We start from the raw sequence: 25240 nt of genomic DNA, 5'->3' as shown, positions 1-25240 counted from the left end.
TTGGTCATTTATCATTTCTTACTTTCATTATTGATTGCTTTGTGTGATAATTAAATATTAGTAATTAAATACCAACTTAATATTTTATCGACTTCGGCGAATTTTGTTCTTATTAAGCTTCATTAGAACCTCACAATTAGTGGAATAAATTAGTGGTTTCAGAACAAAAGCGAGAAAATAAGCATTCAGAACGTCAAAAATAGTAGTAGACATTTTCAATTAGTAGAAAAAGTTATCAAACTTTTAACTTTTCCTCTAATTATAGGTACTTCAAAATTGAGAATTACTTTGATTATCTTTCGTCAAAAGAAATTGTGGTCAGAAATCAAAAGTTGATCGTTCTATAAGCTAAATATTACTCTTTCTCTATGGATACAACTGACTAACGCAAGCTGTTGCTAGGATATTCTATTAATTTTAATTATGTTTCTTTAAACATTGTTAATGATCGTAAACTAAAAAGTATAAAGTGTAATTATTGAAACCGCTAATTGCAAGGATTTTTTTTGAATTAAGCTTTAAGTCTAACCTAAAATGTATAAAAAAGGTAATAACAAATTATAACGTCATATCCTTTTCTATAATTTCAATACTGAGGTATAAAAATTACTCTACCGCATTATATTCCCACTATTTTTCTTGTTGTATAATTAGGAAATAATTATTTGATTAACGCACGTGTATCAAAATAATTAATGAATTTTGTTTCATACAACTCTTTGTGATATCTGTAATTTTATATTTTGTGACATACTGACCATTTTTTCCTATTAATTTAACTGCACGCAACTCTTTACATTAATTGTGGAGTCAGAGTAATAAATAGCATAAACCTAATATTTACCATATACGAAAAATACAAAAACAAAAATTTGAAATACTAAGTTGCCATTAAATATTTCAAATCAACTAGGCAAATGGTGGAAAAAAATGTATTATCGAGAAAATAAAGACCCTAGACATTTGGCAACAAATGGTAACCCTATATCCTCCTAATCTTACCTGTACTAGTGAGCAAACCATCTCCAAGCCAGCCATAGAAGAGATTGTATTGATCGGACTTATCTATGTGGGTTGTTGAGCTATACAGATATTCAGTAAATTCATAATCTATGGTTACTACCAACCAACTGAAACAGCCATCGTGAACTATAATAGTATCTCCATATTGTTTCATGTATCTTTCTATCACTTTCAAGTAAACTGAAAGAAAAATGTGATTATCATATAGATACTGGATAAAGATATATTTTTATATAACATATTACGCTTTTATGAGGTTTCTGAATGCATTTTTGAAATTGAAATTAACATATTGAGGGGTGTCTCACTGTTGGAATTACATGTACATTTTCTTAGCAGTCGCTGGCAGTCATTGGTATCATTCGATTATAATTGTATAGGCAGTCTTCTGGGCAGTAACTGGCATGATATTTTGGCAGTACATGTACATTTTTTACTCAAGTGTGACACCCCTCGGTCACATGAGATAGTCACATTAACAATATACAGGGTGTTCCTTAATGACATGCTAATATTTAAAGGCGTGATTCTTCGACCTATTCTAAGACATAAACTTAATATAAATGTATGTCCTAAACATCTTTGTTTCTGAGATATATGGAATGAGAACCTTATGATTTTTACTATTATTAAACATATTTAAAAGGGTATTTTTTTCAAAAATAAATAGATAAAACGCATATTCAATATTTTTCAAACGATAAATTTCAGGTAATTATACATTATGAGTAATTAATGGGCCATGACATTTAAAGATTGTTTTAAATATTCCATTAGAAAATGTATACAAACACTTAATTAAAAAATAGGTACCTACAACTTAGAATTACGAGGCTACCAGATATATTTTCTTTGATTTTTAACCGAATATAATACCGAATGAAATTTTAAAGTATTCCCAAAAAACTTGCAAGAGAAAGGCAGAAAAATGCATGGTTCATTTAGAAATATGTAGTAATTATTTTTTTTCAAATATGAGAAAATTATTTTGGGTAGAGTATACCAGGTGCGTGTCAAAAGTGGCTCACCTCTAGAACTTTTTTATTTTTTTCAGATAAAAAACGAGATTTGGTATATTAGTATATGACATAAATTAGGACCCAAGTAGCATCTATCTGACTTCGAACTAAATCTAACCTGAAGCGACGTCAGACTTTGTGCAAATTTAGGTCGGGTACTCGTGATACGACCTGTGACGTCGCTTTCCTATTAAAAGCGACGTCGTTGGATCCGAGTCGGTAAATCCAACGATCTGTCGACGTACAAAATAACAACGTACCATTTTTATTAATTTCCCAACGTCGTTCCCAGGTTGGCTTGCACGACGTACATATACTTGACCTAGCCCGACGTCTACCCGTTGTCCGAATAGGATACGTCTCACTGATAATCCCTAAACTAACGTCCAATTATATTTTGTTGTATTTTATTTTCATATTTATAACCTAATTTACGTATCTCTATTTATGTCCGTAAATACAACCCATTAAGTAGCATTTGCGACCTAATGAACATCATGAACATAACCTAATATAAAGTTTTTGTAAACAAACTTAAATTTTTTATTATGCTTAAAAAAACACTAAAAAGGCATTTAGACATTCATCTACATTTTACAGAAAGAGGTCGAGGCTTTTGCAAAATAATAATAGTAGTAGTGATGTCTTGCCTCCACCCGTAAATGCTTTTTATCCGGAAGAGATGCTGCATTACACTGGTGCATCTTAATTTCATTTTTTAGCTTATGATACCAGCAGACCCCATCCTCCCCCGACATGTGAGGTTAGGCTTAAAAAAGTCGCTGCCCATTTTTTTTAACGAGAAAACAAAAACTAAAATATAGTTGCACAAATCACTGATACGCAAAACGCAAAGTGAGGTTACGTGGCGTACGTTGGAATTATATACGTCATAATACGATTGCCGGTCGTCCGGTTTGATGACTTCGGTCGTGTGAGACGACTAATGTTGGAGACCCGGTCGGAATTGGTATATTGGTAGTTCATATTAAGTCGGACACAGAAATCCGCCATTCTTAACACGTATCCGATTGTCGGCCATTTTAAAATCGTTTTTGTTTTTAAAATTTATATTCACATTTCGATTTCTAGTAGAATAATATTGATAAGGTTGAGTTTGGGGGAACCACAGTACAATTTTATGATTAAACCAGCTAGAAAATTAAAAAATATTTTTGCGATTTACTTTTTTATAGATATTTTATTTCATAAATCTACCTAATTTTGAAGGCGCTCGTTGTTTTCCGGAGTATTTTAATCAGATATATCAAGAAAGTGACTTCCGTTGACAAAACTGATGTCTGGATTAATGATTCAGAATTATTATAATATGAAATTAAATAGGCACTTTTAGTTATATTCGAGGAGTGATTATGAATCCATTTGTAATTAGGTAGTTTGGTTAGATTTTTATGTATTCTTGGTAGCGAATAGAGAACAACGGCATACGGTCGTGTCGGCCGCTGCTGGCACGTATACGTAGACGTAAAGAATCTTTTACGTGTATAAAAAATAAAAAATATAAGAAATGCGCATGCGTACGTAAACGTTTACGTGTTTGTAGACCGACTCGACCGTATGCCGTTGTTCTCTAATATGAAACCAAACGTAACGTAAGTGCTTAGCGACAAATTTTAAGTGACTAAAATCCAACGTAATACGACGTTGGTAATTGGTAGAATTACATTCCCTATTAGATCAGATACCGACGTCGAGGCGACCCGAATCTGTATTCCCCATTTAGATGCAAATAAGGGTCGTCAGGCGGTCGAACCGACATTGGTACCCGACGTCGGGTTTATTGAACGTGACGTATACCCGACGTTAGATAACGTCCAAATGCTATTTGGGGATTGATTGACGTATTTAATAAAAAAAATAAAAATGCTGTTCTGAAATGACTACAACTTTTGATTTGTAAATGGGACCCTCGGTATTTTTTTACTTTATTCAATAGAAAATGGCACTCTGAATTAGAATGACAAATTATATATCAACTTATATCGATATCGATATTTGATATAGCGAATATATCAAATTCGCTTAAAAAACATATTTTAAATTCCAATCTAGATTGCCATGGCTGTTTAAAAAAACACTAATTTTTAATCAAGGAGTCTTGAAAAAATAGATTTGATCGTCTAGTGCTGTCTTCTTCTAGCCGATTAAAAGATGCCCAAATCGTAGTTTTAATCATATCTCAATTTTTTCTAATATATAGGTAGCTCATTAGCATATTTGCAAAAGTCATTTTTTGACGAATAATTTGGTACCACACACTTATTATTTTTATCTTAGGTATTTTTAGTCAAATGGTCGTTATGAACCGCATGTTACAATTTCAAATAAAACAAAGGCGAAAATGTTAGAATTTGACATATGATATGTCATTCTATTCAAAGTGTCATTTTTTTATCGAATAAAGCAAAAAAATACCGAGGGTGCCATTTAAAAATCAAAAGTTGTATAGCCTTGGTTGTAGTCATTACCGTTGAAACAGGAAGTGACCGAAAACAAATGAATATGCCAATCAATTGAATACGCCAGATCAAACTAATTTATGTCAAATACTAGCATACCAAATTTCGTTTTTTTATCTGAAAAAATAAAATAGCTATAGGGGTGAGCCACTTTTGAGACTGACAAATATTTATTCTTTTTTTAAATTTTTATTTGCATAGAATTACTTAAAATGCTATTTATTTTAGGTATCTATTTAAGATTTTCTTTGTAGAAAGTACCTCTAGTAAAAAATTATCAAAAAAGCGCCAGTCTTACAAGAGCCTTATAGCAAGACTAAGACCAAGACTACTTATTATAAACTCTGGATCGGAAAAAAGTAGAATGTCCACTGAAGAAAGAGACCAAACCTTCACCCAAAGACCAAATTCTGAAACCACAACCAAACTGCTAAAGCTTAGCAGGAACAAAGTGCGGATTGCAACAAGTCCCTTGGCAGGTTATATGGCTATCAAATGCTACCTAAACAAATTCAACCTGTATCATAGAAATATTTATTATGAGATTCTGCGATAAAGGTTCTGACACAGCAGAGCACATGATATGTCACTGCGAGGCTCTGGATCGCAAACAACACTTTTTACTTGGAAAAGCGAGACTAGAACAGGAGGAACTATGTTCCCATTACATTAAGAACCTGCACAAGCTGGTGCAGGGTACAGAGAGATGAGGTTAGGTACAGTAATAGAAAGAGGACAAACACAGATCGCCGTGTTTCCGACACAGAACGGTCCCTTAATATTGAAGAAATAAAGACTACTTATGGAAGAAACTCAATCATATTCAAGTCTAGAATGCCGCACTTTATCTAAAGAATAAAACATTCGATCAATGTGTTCGTACTACAAGTCATGACCTATGCATGCAAAACATGGACACTTAAAACGAATATTAAAGGAAACTGCAGGTTGCACAACGCTCAGTGGAACAAAATATCCTGGGAATAACCAAGGAGGACCGTAAAAGAGTAGAGTGGATACGACAAAAACCCAGATAAAAGATGTCATCCAGAGAATCAAATTCGTTTAAGTGGCAACGGGCAGAACAGCTAGCAAGAAGGACGGACAACAGATGGACCACAAGAATTACAGCATGGTACCCACGGGGAATTAAGAGACCTAGAGGAAGGCCAAACCTGAGATGGGACCATGACATTATGAAATTAGCAGGGATAACTTGGGCCCACATAGCCAAATGATTGAATAAGCTGATGAATGATGATGATGAAAGACTACTAGATAGGTTAAAACCAAGAGCAAGGGAGTCTTAGTCTTGGTCTTAAATTTGTTCATTACTATACAAGAACAAAAATATAATTTACCAAATTTAAAATGACATAATAGATAAGGTAAACGTACCAATTATCGGCTGTGCGCTAATTATCGGCACAGAGCCCGAATTTTATTCAAAAACAAGAAATTGGTCCAATTTATACATTATGCGACATCTCTTGCATTCTGGTACAACCTGACTCTACCCACACTACTCAACCTGTCGATCAACCGACATTGCAACACGTGAAAAATAATTAGTTTAGACCTGTCAGTTTTTGTCTTGCTTTGGCGGCAACTTGTGCTTTGTGTGTGTGTTTACAAACAGGTAAAGTGAAACATCATATTTTTGATACTTAAAATGCTGATATTGACTTTAAAAGTTGTCCTATATATTTTGTGGGTTCAATATATGTGTTAAAGTAATAATAAGTGTCACATTATTCATAATTTTTGATTTATACCGGTGCCGATAATAGGAACACCAAAAAGACTCTTGCGCTAATTTTCGGCATAGGTGCCGTTAATTGGTGAAATGTACGCTATCCGAATAAGGCCTATTTTTCTATTTCTTACAAAGGAATTGTCAATTCGGTGTGATTTTTATTTATATAAAAGACCTAATTTCCTTTATACCAATTTTCGGCACCAAAATTCGGTAAGATTATAAATTTCATATACTTTCAATAAGGGTGCCGATAATGCGGGCATACTAGTGCTGATAATTGGTTTTCTTCATTTCAGCTTACTAATAGCATGGATAAGAAAAAACGATTGAATTATTCTTCTGAAGCTTTAAATAAAGCTATTGGTGCCGTTCAGGCAGGAATGCCTGTTAAAACCGCTAGCAAAAAGTATAACGTTCCTAGAGCAACTCTGCAAGATAAAGTCAAGGGCAGAACGTTGTTGGGAAAAAAATGCGGTCCAGAAACTACCCTCACGGAACCAGAAGAGTCTTTGCTTGTTCAGTGGCTATTCGATATATCAAAACGTGGGTTTCCTGCGACAAAAAAACAAGTTTTGGATAGCGTTCAGCTCCTCCTGAAAGAATTAGGTCGGACGAATAAATTCACAGATGGTCGACCGGGACGCAAGTGGTATGAGTTATTCTTAAAAAGACATCCGGAGCTCACCACAAGAATTCCACAAAATCTATCTGGCTCAAGAGCCATCCTAAATGAAAACAGAATTCGCTATTGGTTTAAAGAAGTGGAAACCTATCTGAAAGATTCCAATAATTTCGACATAACTTTGAACTCCAATCGTGTCTTCAATTGCGATGAAACCGCATTCTTCTTGTGCCCTAAGGGTGACAAAGTGTTAGTGAGAAAAGGGGAGAAAACAGTTACTCGTTTTCTAATAATGATGATAAAGAATGTCTTACAACGTTAATTACCTGCAGTGCATCCGGAAAGATTCTTCCTCCAATGGTTGTTTTTAATTATAAACGGATTCCCAAATCTATTACAGATAATTTTCCTCAACGTTGGGCCATTGGAAAATCTGACAGTGGTTGGATGACGGCCGGGACTTTCTACGAATATATCGCCAATATTTTTTATCCTTGGATAATTGCTGAAAATATTCCTCTTCCTGTAATCCTGTTCTTAGACGGCCACACCTCTCATTTATCTTTAACGCTTAGTCAATTTTGCTCCAAAGCAAATATAATTTTAATATCGCTCTGCCCTAACGCCACCCATATTCGCAGCCTCTGGATGTGGCTGTATTCCGACCTTTAAAGATGGAATGGAAAAAAAGTATACACCGCTGGAGGTTGGAAAACAATGGGAAAAAGATCACAAAAGACGTGTTTGCCATGATTTTAGAAACAACTTTAAACAAAATGAGTAATTTTCCAGATGTTGTTAGAAATGGTTTTAAAACATGTGGTTTAATTCCTTTTTGTGCTGATAATATCAAGTTTTCGAAATATTTTAAGGACAAGGATAAGGCGGGCGGATCGCAAGACACTAGTGAACAACAGCGGGAAAGAGAGGATAAGCAGAAAGATCAAGGTTCAGTTTTGGAGATATTAGAAGAAGAAATTCCATCAGAAATTTTAGTATCGTTTAAACAATCTGGAGAGATATGGGAAGGAGCTATTGAACATACAAGCCTTTTTATGATATGGAAAAAAGCAATAGCGCGAACTGAATTCGATAATAGAAAAAATAATTTCAATGAGAAAAGTAATGTTATTGAGATTGAGATTGATTCAAACCTTGATCGTTCAGATCTTATTAACACGATGAATGGACAAAAGGAAAACATCGACGACCTTGACATCACTGGACTGATAAATGTTGACAATTTGAGCCTCCCAATAATTTTCGATTTTACCAATGATCTTCAACTTGAATCGCCACTACCTTTAATCGCGAACACCCGAAATTCACCTATTAAAAATTTAGAAGACACTGGTGATAAGGAAAGGGATCAAATAAACGAACTTTTGACCTCGAAGATTTCAAATGTGTCTATCGGAAACATAGAAGAAAACGATGATAATGAACGGGATCAAACATACCGGAACATTCCAAATGTGCCTTCCGAGAACATGGAAAAAAATGACGACGATGTACAAGAACAAACATACGGATCAATTGGCAGACATTCAACGCCTGTCAAATCCTTAATAATACCCCCGATGATGACCCCAGAACAAAATCAAACTGACGCAAGACCACCGTTAATCGCTATGAATTTTTCACAAGATAAAAATAGTTCATGCATACCCACACCTTTTAAAAAATCCCTCTTCTGGCCTGAGTCTAAAACCGAAAAAGAAACACGAAAGCAAAGAGAGAAAATCCCTGCTGTGACGACATCTTTACAGTGGCAGCAATATTTTGAAAAAAAGGAAGAAAAGAAAAGGCAAGAAGAAGAACTAAAACTGAAAAGAAAATTAGAACGTGAAAAGAAATCTGTTGAGAATGAAAATAAAAAGAAAAAAGCCAAGAATGATGTTTCTGTACGTAAGAGAGGTAATCAGAAAAAGGAAGCGAAAAGGATTAAAAAAAATACTCCTAAGAAAAACCCTGCCACCCCGCCACCATCAGAAACTACCGAGACATGGTACTGTTCTTTATATGATTCAGATCGACATATTGCGATGCGTCTGTGTTCCGGTTGCTATAAATATTACCACGAAGAGTGTATTGGATTAACCAAAGACGATAAAGAAGATTTCCTTTGTCCAGTTTGTGACACTTCCTAATTTAAATTATTGTTTTTAATTTTTCCAAAGAGTTTACTGTTAGTTTCGTTTTTTTGAATTACTTAGATTTTAAGATTCCTTAATTAAGTAAGTAAGTAAATTAAATAAGTACCTACCTAAGTAATTTTGCCGATACCAAAGAAAGTATTCTCAGGTTTTTACGAATGTTTTTTTTGGTGTTATTTTTAAATATTTATCTTCTTAATAAATTTCTACCAGGTTTATTTGATTTTATGTAAAAAGTACATCTCCTAATGCGCTGCCGATAATAGGTTACTCCAGGTGCCGAAGACTAGAACAGTTGCATTTTTTTGGATGCCGATGATACCTACACGGAGATATTTTGTATTTTTTTAAAAGAAATACTTACAGGTAAATCTTTTAAACATTTTACTCTTTTTATATTATTCTCTAGTATCTAATGTGACTAGAACTATCGAAAAAATCGAATTGGTAATCATTATGAGTTTTCTATAGTATATTCGGTCACATCAAGATTCGACAACGTCCTTAGGATGCCGATAATTGGTACGTTTACCTTATTTACGATACAAGTGAGTTAACAGCATCATTATGATACGCGCCGCGTGTCAAAGTTTCGTGTAACCCCTCAAGTATCTTAATGGAGTTAACTCGCGTGTATTGTACAATATTTCATCTACGTCTAACTATAAAAACACACAATGAATTTTAAAAATTATTGTACTTAACTATATACCTATCCTAAAAATCAGTTACCTTAATACCTTTGTTCATATAACACTATGCATGGCAATGTCAATATGACAGTAAGTAATATTGATGTCACTAGTTTAAAAAATGAGCGATTCGGAAAGCATTTCGGAAACTATTCCCTCTGATATTGAAGAAGAGGCATTCAGAGCCATTTCTGGATTGTTTCCAGCAAGACCGAAACAGAAGTATGAATATACATACTCTAAGTATGAAAAATGGTGCACCGAAAAAAAGTACACAACTATGGAAATGAAAAGGTACTCATACTCATAACATATTTTTCCAATTTAGTGCAAAATAAATGTTTTACAAAATATTTTTTTCTCTTTGGTAGTCATCTAAACAAGGAATGCGGTAATGAAAATGCGTGAGTTAAGAAGCTCTTAACTCACTCAAAATGCGTGAATTAAGAGCTTCTTAACTCACTGACATGACGTAGATAAAATAATATTCAAAGGATAAAATCTCAGGTTATATCGGTCTGTTTTCATTCAATGACACTCATTTATTCATTAAAGCCTCTATATTTCGTTAGTGGTTACTAACATCATCACGAGGTACCAAGAATTAGAGTTAAAATATCGGTACGTGCACACTACACATTATAAACATGATAGAATAAATTTATAATGTGTAGTGTGCACGTACCGATATTTTATCTCTAATTCTTGGTACCTCCTGATGATGTTAGTAACCACTAACGAAATATAGAGGCTTTAATGAATAAATGAGTGTCACTGAATAAAAACAGACCGATATAACTTGAGATTTTATCCTTTATACTAAAAGTACGGTCGAGAAACAATCCTTAAAATAATATAATTATCTATTAATATACCAGGTAGTCCAAACTGTATTTCGGAAACTGCGGCAGCATATTCTGCAGATAAAAATAAGTAAAAAAGTTCTTATAAATGTATGTCCTAAAATGCTTAGTTTCGGAGATATAGAATCGAAATAAAAATGAAACTTCTACACCCTGTATCTCCGAAACTAAGCATTTTAGGACATACATTTATAAGAACTTTTTTACTTATTATAAAATATTAAAATAATTTTTATCTGCAGAATATGCTGCCGAAGTTTCTATTCTACAATTTTAATTTATAATTTAATTTCAAAATTAATTTTATTAAGCATTACCTTTACTGCCCGCAGCAAAATCCAGCATGTTACCCAAGGGGAAAGTCGGTTTCGGTCCAGGGACATTTTTCATATATTTCGACGTATCTTTCAGCCGTTTTTCAGTAATCCACATCCATAACAAGAGAAACACTGGCAAGAAAACCAAGAGAACGTACGTTATCATCTTCAATATTAAACTGAGCGCTTTTCGTTTTCATTGACCTTTTATTTTCAAAACAACATCAACAAATTATTCATTTATAATAGGAATTTAACAAGCAACTTGGTGCAATTAAAACGATTTAATAAAACTTGTTTTTTGTCACTGCAACACTGTGCTAATGTTGTTTGTAATTTTTATACTCATTACCAGACATATTATCTAATCTTCAAAAAATGCATTATTGTTTTTTTAGTTTGTCTTAAGTTGTGTTAATTATTATAAGTCCTTTATTAAACCCAGTAATAATACAAAAATAGTACCTACAATGTATATGGAATTAATAAATTACATTTTAATTGTTTCTTTTTTCTTAAACTTTTAGATTATATCCATATAATATATGTTTTTTCTTCTTCTTGGGTATGAGTTTTTTTCTAATAAATTGAAAGATGGAAACTTTTTTTTAGTAGTCTATATTAGTTCATATATCTATATCTAATAGTTTCTACTAAATCTGTGCTAGCAAGACTGGTGCTAGCAAGGCGACTTCAAGTTTTTAGAAGAAAGTGCCTGAAAAAGCCCACTATGTTGGAGCGAAACGTCGCATAAAAAAAGTTTCCATCTTTTAATTTATTAAAAAAAACTTCATACCCAAGAAAAATAAAAAACATATATATGGATATAATCTAAAGGTTTAAGAAAAAAGAAACAATTAAATTCAAACAATTAAAAAAACCTCATAAATTACTGTTTACATGAGTATTTATAATACCGAAATACGAATATTAATAGTACCGAATTCGAAGAAACCTGCTCCAACTAAAGGGTAACTGGTGGTCAAAAAAGCCAATCAAATTCACGATTACGCCACGCATCACGACTATCGTAAATTCTTCGAGGTTGTAAAAGAAGTATACTGCCCAACCAAGAAGCTAAGCTGCCCAATCATGGCACAAAATAGCGAACTTCTAAAACAGAAAGAACAAATCAGAAACTGCTGGAAAGAGCATTACAGCCATATCCTTAACCAAGAAAACAACCCCAATATGGAAACACTAAACACAATACCGCAGTATAACAACCTCTATGTATTAGATATAATACATCCAATAACAGAACAGAAAATAAAAGCCTCCATAAAACAGCTTAAAAACAACAAATCAGCTGACTGGGACGCGATTCCCGCGGAAATCAAGATCCAATCATCCATCAATCCAATCCATTCATGTCCAATCATCATGATCACTGGATCCGTGGATGTGTCTTAGCGCCTCTCCTATTCAACATATTCATGGCAGCGCTCTTCATTATAGTGGACAGCAAACTGCAGGAGAGAGGATTGGGAATTAGATACAGGTACGACAGCGGTCTGTTCAACATAAAAAGACTCAGGGCAAAAACACGTACAAAATTCATCACAGAAATTCAATACCCTAATGACAAGAAATCTTGAACACATATACCTGGGCATACGAGGCTTTGGGCCTTATGCTGAACATCGACAAAACTAGAATCATGTCCACTTCCCCGGAAGATCAAAACATCGCGACAAAGCAATGCGATTTTTGAATGTCTGGAGTGCGGTAGACAGATAACATCACGTATCGGACTTCTCAGTCACAGAAAAGCTCATGAAAGTGATGTGTGTCAAATACTCGTCAGCGAGTAATGGCAGTATGTATTTATGTATAATAAAAAAATCTAATTTAATGTACAAATTTTCTTATGCTTACCTTAAATGAAGAACAAGGAAAAAAAGGACAATAACAGACAAAAAACTGGCATTTACTGAGAAAACAGTTTAAATGTTGCCAAATATCAAGTTAAAGATACAAAAGCTTTGTTCGGGTTCTTGTTATTACCGATTCTGAACCGTCATAGAACTCTACAGCGCATGCGCAAATGAAATAATGTCTTCATATTTCCTTCTGCGCATACGCATCACAGTTCTAGGAGGGTTCAGAATCGGTAATAACAAGAACCCGAACAAAGCTGAAGAGTTGTTACTGCATGTGTTATTATTACAAAATCCTTGACTGTGAAGGACACGGAGGGCCAAACCCCAACGATGTATGATGAGTTACAGACTGTATGATAAGTTATAACTCATAAAAGGGGATGCAATAGATCCTTACGGTAGATAACAGAAATATACAGAGTGAGTCTTAAATATCTGCAAATATTTTTAGTTTTTTTTTCGCCAATTTTTTTTTTGAAAATTTGGATTTTTAAAAAAAATGTATTTTTTTTAGTTTTTAGTTAAATATCATTATTTGTTGATAATATGGCAACGTAGATAGTAGAATAAATTTATAAAAAAGAAAATACACAAAAGATCCTGTAGTTCTCAAAATTTTAGTAATGTTTTTTTTTTTGGAAATTTTTAAAGTAAATTAACTTGGTTATTTTGGATTTATTTAAAAAACGGTAAAGAGAAAATATGATTCTCTTAATGAGATCCGCCAGCCCTGAAAAAATTTGCACGTATTTAAAACCCATCACCCTGTATACCGGGTGCGTCTCAAAAGTGGCTCACCCCTATAACTTCATTATTTTTTCAGATAAAAAAACGATATTTGGTATGTTAGTCTATGACATAAATTAGGATTGATTGACGTATTCAATTATTCTCGGCCACTTCCTGTTTCGCCGGAAATGACTACAACTTTTGATTTTTAAATGACACCCTCGGTATTTTTTTACTTTATTCGATAGAAAATAACATTCTGAATAGAATGACATCTCATACGTTAACTTTTGACATTTTCGCTTAAAACAAAATTGTACCTATTTTAAATTTCAATCTAGAATGCCATGGCTCTGTTAAAAACACAAATTTTTAATCAAGGAGCCTTGGAAAAATAGATTTGATCGTCTAATGAGTCTTGTCATGGCCGGTTAAAAGATGCCAAAATTGTATTTTTAATCAAATCTCACTTTTTTCAAATGAAAAGAGGGTGGCTCATTAGCATATTAAGAAAAAGCATTTTTTTACGAATAATTTGATACCACACACTTGGTATTTCTAGTCAAATTGTCGTTATGAATCGCGTGTTGCAATTTTAAATAAACCATATGAGAAAATGTCAAAACTTGACATATGATATGTCATTCTATTCAAAGTGCCATTTTCTATCGAATAAAGTAACAAAATATCGAGGGTGCCATTTAAAAATTAAAAGTTGTAGTCATTTCCGGTGAAACCGGAAGTGACCGAAAACAATTGAATACGTAAATCAATCCTAATTTATGTCATATACTAATATACCAAATCTCAATTTTTTATCTGAAAAAGTAAAAAAGTTATAGGGGTGAGTCACTTTTGAGACGCACCCGGTATATTCCGTAATTGGATATAATAATTTGATTTTTAATAAATTAAGTTTTGAATATTGATGTTTTAACTAGCAATAGGTTTGTGCAATGATTTCGTTGTCACCCTGTAGAAACATATGCAATACATTTTATATTTAAAAAAAATAGCATAATGAGCATACTTTTTTAGATCTTTAACCTGCGACACTTCATATTGATAATGAATTCCAGACAACAATGTAACATTGACAATACAGATTACTAATTATTATTTATTTGATTAAGTTACAAGTGGTTTTTAATGCAAATGCAACATGGAATTTTATTATTTTCTAAATACCTAAATAGCTTTTTTTAATAACACATTATATTAAACTTAATAATATTAACGGAATTTATTCGAAACCTTTTAGTATACACGGTGTCCCATAGAAGAATGCTCACAATAGGAATATCAAAGAGTCATAGAATTACATAGAAATACATAGGAATATAAATTAAAGAAAAATTGTCCTCTGCTACTAGTTTTTTCAATATGATGTTTCGTTTCCGAAATACAATTTAGTTTTTTTTAAAATACGGACCTGGATTTTTTATTTGAATTTTTAATGGTGCAGCTGCTCTTACCTAAAAAATGTTCCGGGGGTTTCAAAAAACATGTGCTATCTTTCGTGGGGTGATTTCTCAGGTAAAAATTAGATTTATTTTTCATATGTGACGTATGTTGATACGTCCGATTCTGCTTTGTTTCGAAGCTACAAAGTGCTTAAAGTCTTTATTTTTTTTTCGAAATATTAAAATTTTCTTCCAATTTCTTTTGGTGATTTGAATGAAATTTTAAGGGTGGAAGTTACTATAAGTGGTACATATTTTAATGCTAAAAAAGTGTCGACAAATTCATCAGGGACGTGCACATCGATTATCACTGGAATATTTTCCAAAAAAGACATGTGCGCCGCTAACTTTTTCTCCTTTGATGTCAAAATTGTGTAGGCCGTTTAATGCCAATTAAAAGTTGTTATTAATCCACAATTAATAAAATTAAAATAAAAATAAAATTAATAAATAATTATACAATAATTTATCTGATAATTTATTATCCCTATCTGATATTATTACTATAAGTTATTATTATTACTGTTAGTCAAACCTACAACAATTTCAAATAAAAAAATGGTATTTAAGATAATTACAAAAGACCTAATTTTAAAAAGTTTGAATATGCTGTAACTCTATAACTATGCATTTTTATACCCATGTTTATAGGAACATTTTTTCATATTTTTTTATGAGGAATCAATGAGTACTTATTTACAACTTTTGCAAGTTAATAATATTAAAAATGTTTAAAGGTTGCTATTGGACTTGGATCAAGGCAAATTAATAAAATTACGTTTATCTCATCAAGGAGGCCGAAATTGACAAAATACTATCAAAAGGCAACTTTTAATCGGTATTAAACTGCTTACACTGTTTCGCTAACACGAGAAAAAAGTCGTTGGCGTACATATTTTTTTTAGACAAATATTCCAGTGATAACCCATATGCACGTCCCTGGTGAATATGTCGTCACTTTTTTAGCACTAAAATATGCCGCATTATAGTAACTTTTCGCTAAAACTAGTTACAAGAAAATTATAATAAATTGAAAAAATATTAAGACATTATCACCCTGTAGCTACGAAACAAGGCACAATCAGACTTATGTTGATATGAAACATAAATCATATTTTTTGCACATGTTTTTTTAAATACCCTGTATAATATACTAGTAAAATAGTGTAATATTCTCATGAGAAACAATGTTTTAGGGAGAACAAACATCATTGGCAGATGAGATGATTAAAACTAACCATAACTTTACGGTAATAAACTTTATGATTAGTTTTAATCATCTGATGATGATGCTAACATAGTTAGCGAAACGCGCGTCCGGTACAAAAAATAAAATGTTTTCGTGTATTGTGGTTAATTAGTATTTTATTTTGCTATTGTATTTTATTTAAAAATCAAAAAAAACTTTAATAAAGAATTATTATTTTATTAATTTCATTTATCACGCCATGTATAAAAATATACATTACTTACTTTTTGGATCCATAAATTCCACAATTTTTCCTAATAAAAACCATGCTGGTGCTTTTTTAACCCATTTAAATTTTTCTTTCAAAAAACTATGATTTGTCCAATACGCTATAAAGCAACACAATGAAACTGCAATAATTATGAAATAAAGAAATACTAGTGTCATTCTTTAAGTCACTTTATTACTTCTTAGTACCTCATGTTCATATTTCGTTTTCTTAAATAAAATTTAATAAAAACTATAGTTTTTCCATCTATAATAAAAGGCATTGTACTTATTTCGGTTGCTATTAATATTTATTTATTCTAATAATTCTAACCCGAATAAATTAAAATTTATACGCTGAACCCATTATATTTTTTATATATAATTTTATCCAGAGGCAAGCTATACCTATGTGAGGTAAAGAGACTAAAGCAGAGTTTACACTGTGTCACTTTGGATGTACAACCAAAATGAATCACTCAGATTGAATTCATCCAAATCGAACATCCTTGTTTACATATGTTCATCCAGTTCGCAGCAATTCACTGTTGCATCTTCCGCAGGCTGCCACCTCTCCCAGTGTTTCCTATATCTAGGTTGACCGCACGGGTTGGCGTCGGCTGTTACATTTTTCACTAGCCGTTCAATCTGGATGAATCACCAGTTCGTTGAACGCTTCTTTCAACAAAAGTAGGAAGTCCGTCAACTTGTTTCATCGTTCAATTTTAGTGTACCCTTTGAATGAAACAGTGATGAAAGGCAATTTATACTTATCACTTTGGATGATTCATCCAAGTTGTGCATTCAAAGTGACAAATGTAAATGAGCCTTAAAGCAGAGTTTACACTGTGTCACTTTGGATGTACAACCAAAATGAATCACTCAGATTGAATTCATCTAAATTGAACATCCTTGTTTACATATTTTGAAGTTGGCCGAACGGGTCGGCGTCGGCTGTTTACATTTTTCACTTGCCGTTCAATCTGGATGAATCAACGGTTCGTTGAACGCTTCTTTCAACAAAAGTAGGAAGACCGTCAACTTGTTTCATCGTTCAATTTTAGTGTACACTTTGGATGAAACAGTGATGAAAGACAATTTATATTTATCACTTTAGATGATTCATCCAAGTTGTACATCCAAAGTGACAAATGTAAATGAGCCTTAAGTTAATTCATGGTTATGGTTGAGGCCACTTTTCAACAGAACATAATTCGTACTAAATAGTATAGGGTTCAGAACCGGGAAATCCCGGTACCAAAAGTACCGGGAATTCTCGGTTTTCTTAAAACATCAAAGAACCTAGAGGTCGAAATCAAACTTTTCTAAATAAGTAGTAATGCTATCTCTAATTTTTCTTGCTTCTGAAGTTTATTAACAATTATTGAAGTTTAAATATGTTATTTTACTATCTAGTATAATATTGCTGAATGTATTAGTTCTATTTTGTTGTGTTATGTTTTATATATATTTATATATTATATGCATTTGCATCTTTAATTGAAAATGTTATTTTTAGCCGACCATACCAATAGGTATGGTAGTCTATTTTATCAACAGGTATGGTAGGCTATTAAGATCGACAAAAAAAAGTTTTTTTAATTTCACTCAAAATGAGTTATTTGGGTCATAAATGACCTAAATACAAAATACTTTCATAGTGTCTGTCTGTCCGTCTGTCTGTGTGTCCGTCTGTAACACGATAACTCAAAAACCGCTAAACCAATTTTACCCAAATTCGACACAAAAATACTGTGACACCCGAAAATCGGGCAATTAGTTTTTGGTGGGAGTGGGGGGTTGGTAAGGGGGTATGGGAGGGGGTTAAAAATTTTAAAAAATCGTAACTCCAAAATTACAGTAGCTAGCGAAACGCGGTTTTCAATTTAAGATTAGGAATAATATTTGCAACAAAATTTGTAATAATATCAAAATCAGTCTAAGTCGCAGTTTTTGAGATAAAAAAATGGAAAAATTCCTTTACTTTGAAACTAAAAGAACTGCCTACCAACTTTTTATTAACATATTTTAGATATGGGCGGCTACACGTGCCTCCCGGCGCCATTTTTTTTCTAATCTAGTTAAGTTGATTTCGAGGTTGGTTTATGTTGTTTGGTGTAATTTTTAAGCTACTTTTTCTTTTTTTTTTGCTTGTGTTCATTATTTGTGTTCATGTTTACTCTCTCATGACTTAATAATTTAATATTATTTTCATTTGAAACTCAATTTTTTATCGGTTTTACTTTTGAGAACCATTCCTTGCTTGTTTGACGAACTCCACAATCATTGAACGAAAATATTTTAGTACGGTTCCGGAAACTCAAATTAGAGTTCAGATCTTTTTGGCCATCACAGAACCGGGCCGCATATTCATATTCTGCCAACGTAATACGACTTCGATATATACGAAGCGTTAGCAAATTATGAGCATCGCAACTGCCCGTTGGCACTTAATGCCTGTTTAAGCACTAGGTGTAATTTAAATATTTTGATGGTTAGATGCGTGAATGGTTAGTATTTGAAGGAAAAGAACAAAAAATGATATGGGAACGGTTTCAAACTTCTTGAAATGCAATTTTTAAGTATAACGATGACAAAATGTTTGTTTTAGATTCAAAGAACAATCCATTATATACATTGCGAGTTTACTTAAAAAAGTAAAACTGATGTTGAAGCTCTGATGTTGAAGTTAATATGTTCTTAAAGTTCGTGTATGGTCTTTGCCTGTCTTCTTTTTTGATTAGGTTCTTCGATGCAGTCAACCATTTCCATACTGCCTTCAAAACGTGAAAGGAACAAAGCAGGAGCTCTGCCTGTGGCCAGTGTTTTTTTAAAACACTTCTTTCATTGAGATCATCGTCGGTTAATATTATTTTTGGAGAAACTTTCTGAGGCATGATTGCGTTTAAATTCTTAACGGCTTCGTTAAATAATTCTTGTTTCTGACTACTAGAAATGATACACCCAACTCGAATGCCTCCTGCTGGAGACTGCATTGCAAAAAAGTAAATCTTGTAGTCTTGCACCTCGCAGTTTCCTGATGCATCAACAAATAAAATTTCTGTTACTTGTGTAAGGTACTGAGCAGCTCGACATGAGAAAGTCCTTTGATAGTTTATAGCGGTCGAAATCAAACTCTTCTAAATAAGTATTGACGCTATTTCTTATTGTTCTTGCTTCTTTTCTCATTTGAAGTTCCTATAATATTTATTTTGTTATGTTTTAATAGATATTTGCATTTTTAATTCAATAGTTTAGGGCTTTTGTCTCAAATTCAGTTAAGTTGGTTTATATTGTTTGATGTGAAATTTAAGTTACCTATACTTTTTTTCTTTACTTTTGTTCATGTTTGTGTTCATGTTAATTTTTCATGACTGATTATTTAATACTTTGATATTATTTTCATTAAAAATCTCAATTTTTTATCCATTTTACTTTGAAAACCCATCCCTTCCCAACTAACAATTTCTGTTTTAAAAATGTCGTAAGAACGTTTACAGAACTATTTTTATAAATTAACAGTATTGCGATAAACATTTCAACAACGTTTATACAATGCTTATAAACCCAAAAAGGGCGCACTTTTGTGCAGAAATTTAGTTCTTTAATTTGTTTTATTATAGTTTCCATAGCTTTTACCGGACAATTACATAAACATTTACAAAATTATTATAAAATATTATTTGGAACAATTACAAAACACTTTTATTGAAAACAGTTACAGAGTTAAATAGTTTACCAAAATTATGACAATTATACAACAATTACCGAGCTAGAATAAAACACTTTTATAAAAGTTGTTTTGTTATACCTGTTCTGAGAACAAAAAAGCTAAATATCGCGTCTTCTGTCACAATTCTAAAAACATAATATATAGTTATGTCTGAATGTACACCAGCCATATTGCATTAAGCTCTGACCATAAATAGCCAATATTAGGTAAGAAATTCGGTATGCCATCTGAGGATTGATATTTTACTGCGAGGAAATTTTTTTTTGTATAATGTATGGTATTTAAATAGCAACATTTTCAAGCGCCTTATATATGTTAACTCTTTTTGAGTTTTAAGAGAAAGAATCAAAAATACTATTTCGTGTTTTTCTTTCATTTGGCCTGTACTGTAATAAAATACCCTAAAGGATCCATCCTAGACCACTATATAAATACTTAGACTACAGAGTTGTGGCGTTTTATTGTGGGAAAATGATTTTTTGTAATGCGTTTAAAAATGGCCGTCGGAAGGTGAAGTGGAAACGACGAAAACAATGGCTTCCATGTTATAAAATACTTTTATCACCTTCGGTGTTCGTATAAAATGTTTTTGATCTTTAAGAAATTTTTATAAAATATTTAAATTATAAGCAATGTTTTAGTTAAACAGGGGCGTATTTCAGAAAAAAAAAACATATTATATACGTGTAGATAAAAGAGCTTATGTAATATTCACACTAACTCTATGCATTTGTCAAATTTCGAGTTGAAGTTTTGGCCTTACTGATACTGATAAGATACAAAATGAAGGAATCTGTCATGACATACAGCGTGCCGCCACTTTCAAAATAATATTTTACAAACTTTCTTATTGGGCTTTTGCACTAACATCATTAAACTTTTTTTTAATGCTTGACATGTGTCAATTTTCGCGTTGCAATATTGGCAGTACTAATAATGATAACGTACTCACAAAATGAAATAAAAATTTCCTATGTTCCTATGGTAATGCTTATTTTTGTTCTAAATGCCAATAAGTTTTTGATGTAATATCAACGATTTTCGTAATTAAAACTCCAGAAATTTCGCATATATTTTTGAAATCGCTAATAATTGCATATAAAAATGCGTGCATTTTCTTTGCCTTTTAACGTACGAATAAAAAATCGCACAGTTTTCGGTGTGATTTGTTTACAGTATGTACATAATATACACTGTGTCCGTAAAGTAACGGATAGATAAAAAAAGATATCACGTGGTACTTCAATTTTTTAAATGGAAAGCCCTGTATATTTTGATGAATATCGATAGAGCTCATTGAGACGAATTCAATGATATAAGGGTTGATAGGTCTATTTTGAATGGTTGCTAAGAAACAAATCTTGATGGTTGCTAAGAAAAAAACAAAACGTCAGATTGAAAATCTAATAACATCAACTTGTAGCATAGATAAATGCAACAAGTTTAGATTGGAAAGCCCGTAAAAATTTTAGGTCGCGAAATTATTTTGGGTCGCGACCATTATACGCGATCTGGCGCTGCTATAGCGGTCGCTAAGAACAACGGCAAACAAAAACAGAAATAATTTTTCTTTTGTCAAAGTCAGAATTTTCAAAAATCATAATAATCTTTCAAAATCTAAACCGCTCTCATTAAAGAAATTCCGAAAAGTGTTTATAGCGTCCATTTTCAAAGTAATTATTGCTATCTTGTGAGTTTAATTCAAGTTTTATTTACTCCAACCGGTGATAATTCTGAAAAAGTGGCATTAAAAACTTAAAAACTGTGCTGTGAACTGCAAAAACCATCGTGGATCGTGGCATAACGTCGGTTTCCGATGTTTCATTGGTATTTCATACATGCGTCCTTATATAAAATAAAGTTTCTTGTATGCAACACACTGTATTTTATTTATAAAATTAAACGAAAATAATAGTAAATTTGAATAAACAATATTTGGCGATATAATTCCGGAAAAAGCCGAACCGCTCCGAAATTTTCAAAAGTTTTGGGTCGCGACCGTTGCAAGAATAGCGCCAAATAGTGTTTACATTGTCCTTATGGGTACTTTCCAATCTAAACTTGTTTCATTTATCTATGACTTGTAGAGCAGGAAAAGTAGCAATGGGAATGTGAAATTTGCATTGTCGCATATCTTTTCAAATAAAATGAGAAAAAAATAAGATTGAAATCGGGAAAATTCGGTGTTTCCCAAATATCTTCGGAATTTTAAAAATTTTAAAACATCATATTGCAGGATTCAGCAAGGCGGAACTTTTCCCTAATTTAATCATCTTTGTAATCTTCTGGTTTATGAGATCCCTGTAGTGTGCAATGCACACTGTGCATTCTTATATGGGACACCGTGTATGTACGTAATTTACTGCATATTAATATCTTGTGTTTTTGTCTATTTTACATATACATAGTGGTCAAGGGTAAAAGAAATTTACCTAACTCCGGCTCTGATATCTCTCAATAGGTTTTTGCTTTCGTTTCCATACGTCCGCGTTCCTCCAGGTGGCGCATAAGCCCAGGAGTAAATAGTCGCCCATATGACGCATATTCAAATTAATTGTTTTATATAAAACACTTATAAAACATTAACAAAACGGTTAGTATCTATGTTGATTATTTGCTCCGGTTGCAACCGTTATATAAATATGTCGTAGATGCGACAACAACAGAACTAATTTGTGTTTAGTGCAACATATCTGTTTCAGAAACCTAATCTCTGAGGCTTATCCTAATTTGAGGCTTAAAAGTTCTAGGGTCTTGGGGAAGCATATTAGGAAAGCCATCATTTATATTATATTTTTAAATAAAGCCCTTAGCGCCACATGTAGTACATTAAAAGACACAGCCCACGTTCTAATATTGTTTACAAGCTTTGTGTTTTTTTCTGCATTGACTATATCCTCAGAATGTTCCTCATCCTCACGTAATTCACCTAGCTCTATTTCCCAGTTATTTATTTCTTCTTTGAGATCTCTCTTCTGAACCTCGTTAATAAAAGCATAATTTTCAGTGGAACTACTTCGTTCATCAGCAATTGAAGAGAAAACGTTTTGTTCACTTGAGTCTTCCTTTACAGATAGATCAACTGTTTCACGAACTTCGGTAGCTAGGATATTCTGGTAACACTTTTTTGCCCTTCTGTAAAACGCACCACTTCTTTTATGTTTCTTTATTATTTTTAATAATTTGAGATTTTGATATGATAAAGCTGTAGTATTTTATGACAAGATCAAAGTAGAAAGTAATGGCGTGCAAAAATGTCGATACGTTTTAAAAATATATTAACAAATGCTTTTGTGTCATCACAATTATTTTTGTTTTATAATTATTCCATTAGGTTTTTATTATGACAGTGTTTGTATTAATTATATAATCATTTTTTAAAGGTATTGTCTGAGTAAAATATGATGTTGTCGGCAATAATATCAGGAAGAAAACTTTTATAAAATAATTGTATAAATATCTCGCATGACTTTAATAAAACAATTTTATATATGTTCGCAAACGAATGACATAGTGTCGAGTAACAGCGGTACAAATTTATTATAAAACAAATTTGTTCGGTAAGGTAAAATGTCGTATAAAATACATTGTATAAATGTTTATAAAACAGAATTAAAATTTGCCGTAAGACTGTTCGCTATTTTTTCTTGAAGAACGTTCTTACGACTAACTTATAAAGCAAAATCATTTTAAAAAGTAAAATATTTCACTTGCAATTTTAATACAACAAAATGGTTTTTGAAGAGAATTAATAAAGTAATTATAAAACAGAATAGTACCGAAAGTTAAAAATTATAAAATAAGTGTGCTAGTTGGGTTGCTTTCTGATTGATGAACTGCACCACCATTGAACAAAAATTAGTCAGTACCGGAAGTACCGAAAAAAACGGGAAATCCCGGTTTCTAAGAAGCGCGGTAACAAAATTCCCGGTTTCGAAAAACAGCTCCGGTTCCGGAAACTCTACTAAATACCTAGTAAATGAATTGTTAACTCTTCATACATTTCAACTTTGTTTTTCTTCGACATTACTTGTCTTATTGAGGTGACACATACAAACGAGAAAAAGCAGCTTATCCGCACCGCTTATCCACATGTTATGTACGACGGTCTGCTCCACCTTGAATTACCGGCCAACACAACACTCGTGGCTTTTGCGGACGACGTGGCGGTTGTCCTTGTGGCGATATACTTGGAGGAGCTGGAAGCTGCATTCTCCATCACCATCAGGAGGATAAGACAGTGGATGCAATCGGCAGATCTATCGCTAGCGGAGCACAAAACTGAAGCACTCCTAGTGAGTAGCTGGAAGAAAATGGAGACCATCACCATCAGAGTAGGCGACCATGATATCACGTCGCAACCCCATATCCGGTACCTTGGAGTGGTCTTGGATGAGAGGCTCAACTACAAGGAGCATATCTCCAGCGTCAGCAAGAAGGCGAGACCAGTTCAGGGCGCACTCTCACGGATAATGCCCAATATCGGAGGCCCCAGGCAATCCCGGAGACGATTACTTGCAACAGTAGTTACCTCCATCCTGCTATACGGAGCACCGGTGTGGTCAGAATCGCTGGAACTAAAAACATATCGCAGGACAATGACATCAGTCCACCGACTCTCAGCGATCAGAGTGGCGTCAGCATACCGGACGGTATCACAGGATGCAGTGAGTGTAGTGGCATCATGCCTACCTATCGACATCTTGGCGGGAGAACGCCAGCGACAACATCGTAAGAAGAAAGCCGAGCAGCGACAGGTCTTCTGCGAAGAAGAGAGGCCTGAAAGTCATCGTCTCTGGCAAGTGAGATGGGACAGCTCGATGAAAGGTCGGTGGACACATCGACTAATCCCGGATGTCACCAAATGGATCACCCGTGTGCATGGGGAGGTTGGATTCTACATCACCCAACTCTTGACTGGGCATGGATGCTTTCGAGCATACCTGCACAGATTCAAGAGAAGTGACTCCCCGAACTGTCACCATTGCCGCGTGGTGACCGAAGATGCGGAGCACGTGTTCTTCCGATGCCCTCTATACGAGGAG

At 33.1% G+C, this 25240-nt stretch overlaps 1 protein-coding gene across 1 annotated transcript in view; it reads right to left on the bottom strand.

The window, feature by feature from the left end:
* Positions 1 to 25240, bottom strand: part of LOC115877590 — a 48921-nt gene that overhangs the window by 5775 nt on the left and 17906 nt on the right. The window contains exons 9-11 of the mRNA XM_030893837.1: positions 23060 to 23330; positions 10932 to 11127; positions 1003 to 1203 (exon numbers count right to left, since the gene is read on the bottom strand). Coding sequence (XP_030749697.1) covers positions 1003 to 1203; positions 10932 to 11127; positions 23060 to 23330 — 668 coding nt within the window. The remainder of the gene's footprint in view (positions 1 to 1002; positions 1204 to 10931; positions 11128 to 23059; positions 23331 to 25240) is intronic.

This window comes from Sitophilus oryzae, unplaced genomic scaffold, assembly GCF_002938485.1.
Source record: "Sitophilus oryzae breed Bouriz unplaced genomic scaffold, Soryzae_2.0 scaffold_1494_pilon_pilon, whole genome shotgun sequence".
NCBI classification, from domain to species: Eukaryota; Metazoa; Arthropoda; class Insecta; order Coleoptera; family Curculionidae; genus Sitophilus; species Sitophilus oryzae.
This window is presented reverse-complemented; position numbering and strand designations above follow the sequence as displayed.